Source organism: Narcine bancroftii, chromosome 11 (genome assembly GCF_036971445.1).
Source record: "Narcine bancroftii isolate sNarBan1 chromosome 11, sNarBan1.hap1, whole genome shotgun sequence".
NCBI classification, from domain to species: Eukaryota; Metazoa; Chordata; class Chondrichthyes; order Torpediniformes; family Narcinidae; genus Narcine; species Narcine bancroftii.
In genome coordinates this window covers 62,922,563-62,936,164 of record NC_091479.1, presented here as the reverse complement: position 1 = coordinate 62,936,164, position 13,602 = coordinate 62,922,563, and the positions used below count along the sequence as shown (strand labels likewise).

Here is a 13,602-nt window from a genome sequence, read left to right as displayed (position 1 = left end):
CAGCATGCAGCTCCCCCGACATGTAAATGAACAAAACTAGCCTGCTAAAGACGCATTTCCGTTTACATTTTTGTTTTCATCTTTTTGCAGTGGCTCTGAGATATCATTTGAAGGTGATAATTGGCTAAAATTGCTGACCTTAAATTTAAGACTTTATTCATAATAAATTATTTTCAAAAATAAAACCATTCAAAGTCTTTTCATGCCCTTAGTTTCGTACCCATACATTTCCATCACTGTACATTGTTACATTCGTTTCTCTTGAGTTGCATTGCCACCAATGTGGCACCTAGTCATTATATTCCCCCCTCTTTTGTTTGAAGGACTTCCCCTTGGTCTCAGCTGCTCAATGCCTGGTTGGAAGGACTCAAGAATGTGCTTCAATTAATACGCACCCTGCTATTATGCTTGCAATCACACCAGCCAATTTACGCACCACTCTGAGCACATTTCCCGACCCTTTGTCTCCTGACTGATTATCTCCATGGTGCCTGCTGTCAAATGTAGATAATTCTCCTCTGAAGAACCCTGTTGCTTTGCTGTTTTACTCTCTTGCTACAAATGTATCATTGCAAGTTGGTCCGTTAGCTATCACCTCATTATCATATTTCTCCATGATGGACTGAGTTGCTTCATGAATGAGTGATCTGAAAGAAAATATGTTGTACATGGGGTTCATTATGGGCATGTTGTTGCCAGATTTCTGTCTTCAACTCTTGAATTTTCAACATTTTTGAAAAGTTTTCCCCGTTCAAAACGTAGATGAGGAAGCCTCATCTATACTCCCATCTGATGAATAGCTGTCATACAGTTCTGCACCAGCCAGTAAAATTACTTTCATACAGTGGAAACGGAGTGAAATTAATGACAGGAAGTTCCACATTGATGTCAATTCGGATACGTTTGGAGAATAGAGCCTCTTTCCAAAAGGTTCTTCCAGCTGTGAGAATTATTTCCATAATCATGAAAACAAACGTAGCTGTGGTGTTGTGTTCCACTCGATGTAGCTGATAGTTCCACTTGCTACCTTTCTTTTCACTGAGAGTGGTTGATAGGTAAGTGTTGATGAGAGGTAATATTCAGATGCTGGACAGTTTCATTCCTTCCCATGTTTCTCCTGGGTAGAAGTTCCCTGACATTCTGATGGATTTCCATCGATTGCTCCAATATCACATTTATACCTTGTGAAATTCTTTGGATCCTGTGTCAGTGGTCCCAGATTCTTTGGTGATCTGTATGATATGACTTTCTGGTAGCCACACTTTCCTTTTCTAATTTGCTACTCTTCTTCCTGGTGCCATCCATGTTCTGAAGCTGGGTGAATCTGATGCTAGCAAGAGTCTGTTTTGAAATAAAACAAAACGAGTCCCATCCAAGTCCAAGGCCTGCATGGTTTTCAATTCTCGATTGGCTACAGATTGTCAGTGTTTCCAGTGATAAGATGTGGCCAGCAGCAATAGAAATTCACCAAGACAATGGTATCTTCAAAAGAATAATTTTTATTAATATCTATTAATAATATAAAATCAACTATGCACAAATATCTATATAGATATATATATATATAGATATATATATAGATATATATATATAGATATATAGATATATATATCGATATATATATATATATCATATATATATATATCTATACATATATATATATATATATCATATATATATATATATATCTATACATATATATATATATATATATATCTATACATATATATATATATATATATATCTATACATATATATATATATATATATATGTGTGTGTGTGTGTATGGATTACCCAAACCATTACAGCTTAGAACTTTTAAAACTGTTGTCCAGGGGTGATTTTTCATAGTTGAGACTTCAAATCATCAGTCTTCTCAAAAACTCATGAATTCTTGTTGAGTTGCCTTCAGAGCAATGATTTTACAACTTCCCCCTTTCTTGTGTAGGGGTCATGAAGCTTGTGACCTCCACGATGCTTTCACGATCCAAGGCAAGGGTGTTTGATGAAATAACCATCAAAATGGTCGCGATCCAAATGCAAGAATGATTTTGGTTTCTTTACCCAGATATGGGTCAATCACAAGTGGCCATTACAATAGACACAATTGTTCCCCCTCTCAAGGAGAACACAGCAGCAGTATCCATCTCACAGAATGTCACTGCATTTCTGTCTTCAGATCAATCTGGTTGATGATACTTGAACTGCTTTTTGAAGTGTCTTTAATCATATGACTTACTTGAGCAATGGTTTGTAGCTTCATTCCTCAAAAACATGAGTCAACAAGCAGATATCCTTTTTGTTTGAACAGATGTCTGTCTTAGCAAACATTCCATTGTTTCAGTTTTCAATGGAACAATAACACTAGTTCTATGGCTCTGAACTAGGTGCCTTTGCATCTGGGTTTGAAAATATGTGCATCTTTTCCTGTCCAACCCACAAAGTAACCCACTAAAATATAGAATGTAAAAAAAATTACAGATTTAAAAATTACATAAGCCTGTAACACTGGCCTCACCCCTTTATCAGGAATGCTCACCTTGATTACCTCACTATCTGCCTTTTTTTGGAATTACATTTAGCATGGTTTGTCATAAAGTAATTTACAGGACTGTAACCCGAACAACCCCTGAGCCCCTCACTAGTCCACCGCCATGGGCGCCAACCTGTAGGGTCGTCTCCTTTGCTTCTCCTTCTCAACAGTTGGTGTTCTCCCCACTACTGATGTCCTGAGCCGGTCTGCAGCTCCTCTCGTGGTCTACAACCCCTCGTGGTCTACAACCCCTCTTGGCCGCTGCCGTGCACAGGTGGCGTTGTCTTTGGCACAGACCCATGGTTACAAGATTTTGGTCTTAAAGCACTGTCGGCTCCTCTAATAGAGTATCGTATTTGACAGCATAGCTCCTTGGATAGAATCATAGCTTCTGGTCTAACATTGATCCAAAGGAAATCTGGACTTCCACGGTGAAAGTATTTTGTTTTCTCAGGCCTTTCCTTTCTGGTGTTTTGATTAATTAAAAAATCAAATTTATTGTTCTCTTTCAGACACCTCTCAGCTGACAGGATGAAAGGACTCCTCAAAGTCTCTGCGCCATACTTAAAGAGGGCTGTGCTTGTCACTCTCTATGTAAGTATATGAGAAAGCCTTGATAGCAAATTAGGAGTTTGATTCGCTTTGACCTCTCTGTTATCTTGAAACAAACTTAAACATCCACCAATTTAAGTCAAAAAGGGGAAAGGCATAACTGAGCAAATTTTTCGAGTGAAATTTGGATCTGATGTTTTAATTTTGGAACAGGTGAATCAGCTCTTTATGCCTGCACCTCCCCCTCTTCACCTCTCCTGTTTAATTTACTAAGTTCTGCTCATTTGTCTTCTTCCGGTAATCTTCTACCAATGAGTTAAGCGTTTCCACTTCCCCTGTCAGTGTGATCACAGCTCCCAGAGTCATAGAAACAGCCCCTTCTGCCATTCCAAGTTATCTACCCACTCCTCCCGGTTGCCTGCATTCAGCTTCTGCTTTTCCAACCCTACTTTCTCATTTTTGCTCTGTCGCTTGATCACAAAGGCTGTTTATTGCCAAGCAGATGTGGCGTCTCAGAGTGGCGAGTTTCTGTTCTTCATTGGAAAGCACTTTTTTTTTGTATTCTCCTGGAAGTTGTGTAAATCTCAAGGCACCTCCTTACAATGTCTCTTACTGTTGGCAAAACCACTTAGTATTTGTACCATGGCCTATGAAATTTTGGTCATAAGTAAATATCTAATCAAATGCTTTTTCATATCCTAGTTCTTTTCCCAGCTCCCTGATGAGTTCCTTGCACCTCACTGGAGGAATGGTGCGAAAACCTTTATCCGTAGACCTGGTTTCAATGGTGTAATTCCTGTGTTACTATCTACCACTTCGCGTGTTTGACTATGACAAAGCTTGTGCTCTTCTAATTAAAAAAAAATTTCCTTCTATCACACCCACATTGTTGCACCCCATGCTCTGTTTGGACCTGCCTTGTTCAAGGGATGATTTTTGCTCTACCATGATTACCTTCCCTAACCCCGTTTGTATGGGGCAGGCAGGCTGTTTGATCATACATGCAATAAAACCATGGCCTCATCCATGCCCCTGGTCTGGTTGTTTAAGTGGAGAATAAACATGCATAGTTAAACAATAAAGTCCATAGGTACTGGGATCAAGAGCCACACACAAACATGCTGGAGAAACTTCAGAGAGCTTGAGAACAGGGGTGGGGAGGGGGCAGTGAGAAAAGCTCTCATTGAACTCTCAGAAGTGTATCCTGCATGATTGGGCTTTGCACTTAATGTGTATCCAGGCAAAAGTGAACCTCCAGAATTATTGAGCCAAGTGGGCTGTGGAGGCTCTGTCACATAAGGCAGAGTTCAATGCATTCTTGATACGATGGGTATCAAGCAATTCAGGGCTGAGATAGGACTGTGGTCTTATTGAAGATGGGAGGAAGCACAAGGGGCTGAACAGACCCCATCATAGTTTTTTTTCTTGTCTTCCTTCATGTGCGTTGAGTAGCTAACCAGGCAATTAGATTGTCCTCAGATTATCAGGATGTTCTGCTTTACCAGTCCCGAAACTGGGCGGCACGGTCAGCGAAGTTGTTAGCGCCATGCTGTTTCAGAGACAGCGATCGGGACTGGGGTTCAAATCCCACATGGTCCGTAAGGAATTTGTATGTTCTTCCCGTGTCTGCGTGGATTTACCGCCGGGGCTCCAGTTTCCTCCCACCCCTCAAAATGTACCGGGGTTTGTAGGTCAATTGAGCGGCAAGGGCTCGTGGGCTGAAAGGGCTTGTTACCGTGCTGCATGTCTAAATTTAGAAAGAAGCAATCCATGAATACACTCCTTCTATAGGAACAAGAGTGGCACCTTCTGCTGGTACAGAAAGAAAATGCGATGGATGACTAATCTCTGACCATTCTTCAGCACAAGAAATCCTGCAACTCACAAACTAAAGGTTCTCCAGTCGAGGCAACTTCTTCATCTAATGGAGACACAAAAGAAACGGAAGATGCTGGAATTCAGAGTAAAAAAAACTGACTTTCTCAGGTCCTCCAACAGTGTGCTTTTTTGTCTAATATTGAGTGCAGGACCCCGAGGCTCCAATTGATGATTTTACGTTGACTTTTAGAATTGTTACCATGCAAAAGGAGGCCTTTTGTCCCATCAGATGGAAATAGCTCATACAGAGCAATCCAGTCAGTCAAAGTTCTTGATTTCTTCCCCTTTGGTTTGCAAATTGGGGGTGGCACGGTTAATGCGACGATGTTACTGCACCAGCGATCGGGTCCAGGGTTTGACTGCCATGCTGTCTGTAAGGAGTTTGTACATTCTCCCTGCGTCTGTGTGGGTTTTCCCTGTTTGAAACATACCGAGGATTGTAGGCCAATTGGGTGGCACGGACTTGTGGGCCGAAATGGCCTGTTACCGTGCTGTTATGTTTAAATTAAAATTTAAATTATTCTCTCCAATTCTGACAGATTTATTACTGAAAGCAGATTTATTATTGATTCTGTTCCCTGACATACATTGAATTCCAGACTACAACCACTCCTTGATAGAAACAATCTTCTGTCCCTGAACCGTCTGCAAGGATGACCTTTTCCTTCTCTCTGATCTCACACAACCCCATGGTCCTGTACTCTTCCAGCAGACCTTTGTCTTTGGTGACTGAGGATGAGACGGTCTGAGAGAGGGCACAGAAAAAAAAAGAAAATTCTAAGAAGGGATGGAGAGATTAAGTCGGAGATTCTGCATGGAGATTCTAAATGAGATGGGGGTGATGGTGGGCAACACCTTGGCAAGGCTGATTTGACAGTGAGAGCTGAGGGATGGCGTAGCATTGTAAGTTATGGTTCTTTCTTCTTGTCCCCTTACATAATGGAGGTACATTGAAATTGCATTTTTTTGTCACTTCCTTTCTCCCCCCCCCACCCCCGCTCCATCTCAATTCTTGAGGATGTTTTGTCTTTGCTGGGACCCTGCTCTCCAGCATTTTATTTGCTTCTGTGTGAGTTTAAGTTGGCCATGATTCAATTCAATTGCAGGGAGATAGATCCTACTTTGTGCTATTTTGCCCCACTGAAACTTCCAAAAGGAAAGTTACTGTAAAATGATGAGGATGATTTTCCCCTTCTTGAAAGGAAGTTCTGATTTTTCCCAGCTGCTGGCAGGTGGGACTCGATACAGGCCAAAATCTGTGACCATCCTCACCTCCATGACAGTCAAGAGCTCAGTGGCCCAAGAACGATTGCAGCAACATTGGAAGAATCTCTCAGCCTTATTCTTCAGCCAGCACATAGATTCTGTTCAGTGGATATAATTTCATTCTGGTCTGCAGATAAACCTTGAAATTAACTGAAGTTGAGAAAGCCAGAAGGATCTTAACCTCCATTAGAATTTCAAAACATTGGGCTGCCTTCTGATTTTTTACTCCGGTGCATTATATCTCTGAGAAATGTAATAATCAACATGAATGAAAGAAAGAATAGCTTTTTAATTTTTTTAAAAACATCTAGACCCAGTAACAGGCCCTATGAGGGCTTGCTGCCCAATTTACACCCCCATTAACCTACACCCCGCTACGTTTTTTTGAAGGGTGGGAAGAAACCGGAGCCCCTGGAGAAAACCCACGCAGACACGGGGAGAACGTACAAACTCCTTACAGACAGCGTGGGATTCGAACCCCCAGTCTGGTCCTGATCGCTGGCGCTGTAAAGGCGTTGCACTAACCGCTACACTACGCCCATTTGTCTCCATTCCTTTCATGGCCTCAAACACTTAGTATTCAGGAATTTCTTTTGTGGGGGTGCTATTTAGAAATGTTTGGAACCACTTTATTCAACAAACAAAAATGAAATGTTGATTATGGAGACACTTCTCATGTGAGGAAATATCTGGGAAATTCATGTTTCTGACTGTTATCAAAACTCACAAAAAGTTGGCAACCAAATATGTTTTAAGTTGCAGAGAACTGTGGGAGGGGATGGAGTGAACGACGGGAATATTAGAGATCCATTTGGGATCAAAAGAGACTGAATGATACGAGTTCTGGCCCAGAGATTGGTGAAGGTTTGTCAATCACAATCTTTTTAACAACTGCCCTGACCTCTGATCACCTGAAATGTTGGTGTTGGAAACTCTTTCATTATGAATCGTGAAACTTCTGTACAACTGAGGGTTGACAGTTCAGGAGAAACCGTTTTCAGTGAAACAGTTTAATTTTTTATTTCAGTTTGTTCCTGATTTGGTTTTGGACTTTCCAACACTAGCATCTGCCTGTCAATTAATATCCATGAAATTACTTCTCGATTTTACAAACTCTGAAGTAAATTGAGTAAATAGAATCAGAAGATGCTTGGTTCTGGAGCAAAGAAAGAAAACTCCTGGGAGAACTCAGTGCATCATGGAGGCAAAGGGATGATTGACGGACATTTCAGGTCAAGACCCTGCATTAGCACTGAGAGTGTAGAAGGAAGAGAGGCAATGTGAGGATGTAGGAGTGAGGCAGATGACCTTTTTTACATAGCAATCCCACTTAAGTGGCATGTGAATGACCCTTGTTTAAATCCAGGTCGGGTTAATCACACTGAACCAAGTAAAGCTGGGCCAGTGTGACTCGGCTCTGATACTACCTACCTTAGCAGGTAATTACTGGGATGAAAGAGAACCCCACCATTCCATGTTCATTGCATTCACACAGTTAAGTGAAGGTTAATTCCTGTTCTTTAACGGCTATGTAAAAGGGGGAAGAGTCTGATTGCTTTCAGCCTCTGACTTGCCACTCTAAAATACTGGCTTTCTTAGAACCGCTGCAACCGTGTATGCCTGTCCCGCATCGGACTTGTCAGTCACAAACGAGCCTGCAGCTGACGTGGACATTTACCCCTCCATAAATCTTCCTCCGCCAAGCCAAAGAAAGAAGAAGAACAACAACATTACAGCACAGAAACAGGCCCCTTCAACCCTTCTAGTCTGTGCCGAACCTTTTTTTTTTTGCCCAGTCCCACTGACCGGCATCCCTGTCCTTAGTCCTCCATACTTCTCCCATCCATGTACCTGCCCAAATTCTTCTTAAATGTTAAAATTGAGCTCACATTCACTACTTCAGTGGGCAGCTCGTTCCACACTCCCACCACACTCTGTGTGATGAAGTTCCCCCTAAACTTTTCCCATTTCACTCTTCACCCATGTTCTCTGGTTTGCATCTCACCTACTCTCAGTGGAAAAAGCCTATTTACATTTACTCTGTTGATACCCCTCATAATTTTGAATACCTCTATCAAATCTCCCCTCATTCTTCTACACTCCAGGGAATAAAGTCCTAACCTGTTTAACCTTTCCCCGTAACTCATTTTCTGAAGTCTGAGCAACATCCTAGTAAATCTTCTCTTGATGCAGAGTCTCAACGACCACTTTGCCTCAGCATATGCTATTCCACCAGTTTTTTTTTTAACCCTTTCCACATAACTTCCTTTCAGCAGATCACCCTCTTATTGCAGGAATAAGCAATGTAACATTGATCTCGTGCTGTTCCCAGCTCCAAAATGTGCCAAACTGCTTCACTCCCAATGAAATATTATTGAAATGTAGCTCCTGCTGTAGCATGGGAAATATTGTAGACAATTTATATACAGCAGCACTATGTCACAGATGGCAAGGAGCCAATCAGACACCTACTGTTCCACTGAGCAGACAGGTTGCAATTCCAACACGAACCGCTCTGCAGCCATCGGCACTGTCGTTTTCACTGCTGGGTGAGTGAGGTTGTGGACTAGGCTGAAAACTCTCGCTCTCCAGTGCGGCAGGACTACTGGACGTGGCGTGCCTGTTGAGACATCGCAGAGCAGTGTGTCCGGGCTGTTGGGCAACTGGACGTCTCCGAGTTCGAGGCCCGAGATGGTGATCCGCAAGGTCTGCATCTCCGCATCGTTCTTCTGGGCCTGGGCCAGTTGGGCATAATCTAGGCTGGGGGCGAGAGTGTTGATGGCGGGGCATGAGAGTACATCTGCCACCACATTGTCTTTGCCGGCCCTGTGTCGGATGTCGGTTGTGAACTCCAACACGTACGAGAGGTGACGTTGTTGTCTGGTGGACCATGGATCCTTGGCCATTGCCAGTGCCTGGGTGAGGGGCTTGTGATCTGTGAAGAGTGTGAACGGCCTGCCCTCTAGGAAATAGTGAAAATAGCGGATGGCCAAGTACAGCACCAGGAGCTCCCGGTCGAAGGTGCTATATTTGAGTTCTGGCAGGCGCAGCTGCTTGCTGAAAAAGACCATCGAGCCACTGTTCCATGACCCTTCCCCCCCCCCCCCCCCACCCACCCACCCCCCCCCCCCCCCCCCCCCGCCGTAGCTAAGACATCTACGGAGAGCGCCATGTGCTAGTAGTGTCACACTGGCTAGGGCCTCCTTTGTCGCAACGAAAGCCCTGTCCGCCTCTTCGGGCCATGAAGGAGTCATATTTTGGTGGCCATCAGTGTGAACAATGGCCGCATGGTGCGAGCAGCTCCGGGGATGAAACGATGGTAAAAGTTCACCATCACCACGAACTCCTGGAGGCCTTTGAGGGTGGGGGGGGGGAGTGGTTTGGGGAAACATTGGATGGCCGCCACTGAAATGGTGTGCCCCAGAAATTGGAGAGTCTCCTTGCCCAATTGGCATTTGGCTGCGTTGACCATGAGGCGGAAATCTGCCAGCCGAGCAAAGAGGGTGCAAAGGTGGGCCTTGTGTTCATTGTGGCTGCGACTGGCAATGAGCATATCATCCAAGTAAATGATCATAAAGTCCAAGTCCTTCCCAACCGGGTCCATGAGGCGCTGGAACATTTGGGCTGCATTCTTTAGGCCGAAGGGCAGATGCAAGAACTCGAAGGGTTCTTTGAGGCTGAATGGGGTGATAATGGCCATCTTCCCCACGTCATCTGGATGCACCGGGATCTGATGGTATCCCCACATGAGGTCCACCTTGGAGAAGACCCGTGTGCCGTGGAAGTTGGCGGAGAAGTTCCAATCTGAATCTGGATCTGTGCCCTGCGGGTGCCATAGGTCCTGATGGTGGAGCCATTGGCTGCCCACAGGGTTGGATCGCGAGATCAGGTGTGAGTCTTTAATGTGGTGGGGGGGGGGGAGGATGCTCAGCTCAGCCCCTGTGTCAACCAGGAATTGGCGGCCGGAGGATCTGTCTGCCACATGAAGGAGGCTGTTTGTGCGGCCAGCTATCGCAGCCATCAACGGCGGCTGGCCTGGTCGTTTCCCTGAAACCCGCAGGGTTGGTGGCACTTACGGACTTGCACTCCCCAGCGCTGGTGGTAGAAGCACCATAGCGTCTGGCCCTCCACTGGCTTGTCCTTGGGGGCGGGCAGCGGTCTGCTAGTTCCCGGACATGCCGCCCAGTTGAGGGCTGCCTCGTTCTCCTCTTCGTGAGCCAGAGGGCGTCCGCACGGGCTGCTGCCTTTCTCACGTCTAAGAAGTCCTCGTCCGTAAGGTGCAACCGAATGTCCTCTGGCATTTGCTCCAGAAAAATTTGGCAGAAGAGAAAACAATTCTTGTCGTCTTCCACCAGGGCCAGCACCTTGTCCATTAGCGCTGAAGGACTACGGTTTCCAAGCCCATCCAGGTGCAGGAACCTGGAAGCCCGATGCTGAGGGGTGAGCCTGAAAGTTACCAGTAGCAGATTTTTAAGGGTGATGTACTTGCCTGCAGCCAGGGGGTGATGGATGATGTCATCCACGCTCACCATATATCTTGGTCCAGAGCGCTCACAACGTGGTAAAATATCATGGCGTCTGCAGAGATGTTGTGGAGTTGAAACTGCGCTTCCACCTGCCTGAACCACGTTCTCGGTTGGTAGGCCCATAAGTGGGGGAAACGTGATGGAGACAGCATTAAGCTCTGCCAAATCCATGGCTTTTTTGAGTCCAGAAAGACATCTGGGCTCATTGGGGTCACCATTGTGGCTGTGTGAATAGTGAAAGAAACACAGCCACCACATTGAGGGTCTTTAACAACTGTTTTATTTGAATTTGGCACATGCCCCTTTAATGGCAGCACTAACTCAGTCACCCTGTGCGTGATTACATCACAGAAGCTGCCTGGGGCGCGCGTCATGTGGGAGATTCGACTGGGGAAGAAACCCCTGATGGCGCCATCTTCCCAGGGCTGCCCCACCACATGGCATTACAAGCGGGGCCGGTTCGCCCTGAGCGAGTGCACCACCACACCCTCTCATTTTAGACTCCACTATCCTGGGAAAAAGGACAATTTCCCGTGTCTATGCTGCATTTACCTTCTTCAGTCCTCTTGAGTTTTCTTGGCAAACCCTGCTATACATTACTTTATTCAACGTGAAATTCAGGTACCTCGATTTTGGAAAATTGCGACCATTTCCTGTTATACAGGTATAGTTATTCAATTACCATGAGATCTTTCTGGAAATTTCTGGAAAATTGGAGTTACAAGTGTGATGGAATATTTGGGAATGTTTTTGGGAGATAAATTGGTAAAATTAGAGAAGGTTACACACCTACACACACTTTAAAACAGATCTTATTTGAAATACATAATCAATGACTTTACAGAAACTATGGAGAATGGTATGCACATTTCACAAGTAAGTGCTAATTGAAATGATGTCATGAAATGAATGGACTATTGTCTTGGAAGAACAACCAGAGCCAGGTTGTCTGTTTTGGACGTTTTTGCAAGGTTTTTGACCTCTCTTAAAAGTGCTCACTCAGAGGTCTTTGAGAGGTTATTGTTTACCTAAAACAACAGATGGACCAGAAGGGTGACTCCTATTGTTTGCTGGAGAAGGTCAGGGATTTTGCAAGTAAGAGAGAGAGAAGGACATGCTGCTGGCAGTTTGAATCTCAGATAGAGAGAGAGAGAGACAGAAGGGAGTCTTTGACTGTGTGTGACAGAAAGCTGTAACAAGCCAGGAGAAGCTTGTTGGAACTGAAACAGAAGCTCCAGAGTGGCGGGTGGCAGGAAGTGCTATCTGTCTGATCTTTCTCTTGAAAGAAGAGGAACATAAAGGGACTCTACGATAGTCTGAAAGAAAGAGGTTATCATCTGGAGAACCCTGATGGGGCAAGTTTCATCAGCAAGACATTGAGGTGACTAATGGTGGTACCATAGTTGTGGACATCCTGGAACAACACATCTCTCTCTGCAAACCTACAAGAATCTTCCTGAGCGATAACCATTTACCTTTCGAGCACCAAAGCCTGGTAAACTTTATACATGTTAAATTTGGTGCTCAGTCTAAGAATTGCCTGCAACCAGTGAACTTGGAAGAACAAGAAGTGAGATTGAACTGTGAACCAAAGAACTTTTCTTAAATTTACACACACATCATACACGTGCGCTTAGAATTAGAAGGGGGTTAAGTTAGGTTAGTTAAGTTAATAGTAGTGATAAGTTAAAGCTTGATTCTGTTTTCATGTTTAAAGATAATTAAAAATAACTTTTGTTTAAGTTACTACTTGTCTTGGTGAATATCTATTGCTGCCTGGTTTTGGAGTGCTCTGGGCTTGTAACGCAAGTAGATTGCATGTGTGACCCTAAGTAAAATATGCACAAATGACAGTCAGACTCGGTGTGTCCCCCCCCCGCCCCCATTAAATACGGATAAAAGAAAAATGTGGACAAGAATCTGGTAGTGATGTTAAAAGGAAAAGAAAAGCAATTACTTTAGAAGAAAAACTTGCCTCGAAGACGGTACCAGCAATGTGAAAATCGGACATGATCTGGCGAACAATGAGTCGTCAGTACGCACAATTTTAAGTAAGAAGCATGAATGTAAAGAACAAGGTAAAGTTGCATTAGTTTCTCTAAGCGCAAATGACTCGAAACTGAAGTCCGTTAATGATTGAAATGGAACGGCTTCTTCATCTTTGGAGTGAACTTTGTAACTAAAAGGAAATACCACTTAGTACAAAGCTTTAAACATCTCCACGATGCTTAAAGAAAATAAATTTCAAGGGGATACAGAGATGTTTGCTGCAAGTTTAGGTTGGTTTGACCACTTTAAACACTGAACAGGATTGCACAACGTAAGAATTACAGGGGAAGCTGATCGCACCGATTAAAAACGCCGCTGCAAAATTTCCAGAAAATTTTTCAAAAAGGATTTGATCTTGTTGAAACCGCCAAGGATTTTTGTCTAAATGTCAATCCTAACGTGGAGAGAAGCGTGGAATCCGCAGCAATTTGGAAAAAGTGATCGCTAGCTAAAAAAAATTGTATAATGAGGGAAAAAACCCCATCATCTGTGCAGTCAATTTTGGACAAATATTTTTCTAAGAAATGGTTTAGTTATGATGCAATTATGAAATGAATGAAAAATATCATAATTATTTTTATTAACCCTAATAGTTTTGGCATATGCAGCTAAGAAGTTTTTTTTAAACACATTTTTATGAGTCTTGATGGACAATCTGAAAGGACATTGTAATTATTCCCATTAATTCTATTAATCACTTAATATGAATTCGTCTTACACGAGAGAAAATCGGGACAAATTAATCATGTAAAGCGGAGCTTGCATGTATTGTGTGAAGCACAGAAATCAGTCAGGCG

At 43.7% G+C, this 13,602-nt stretch overlaps 1 protein-coding gene across 2 annotated transcripts in view; it reads left to right on the top strand.

The window, feature by feature from the left end:
- Positions 1-13,602, top strand: part of tmtc1 (transmembrane O-mannosyltransferase targeting cadherins 1) — a 164,220-nt gene that overhangs the window by 44,336 nt on the left and 106,282 nt on the right. For both annotated transcript variants that reach the window (XM_069903126.1, XM_069903127.1), the window contains exon 5: positions 3,047-3,128. In XM_069903126.1, the coding sequence (XP_069759227.1) occupies positions 3,047-3,128 (82 nt within the window). The remainder of the gene's footprint in view (positions 1-3,046; positions 3,129-13,602) is intronic.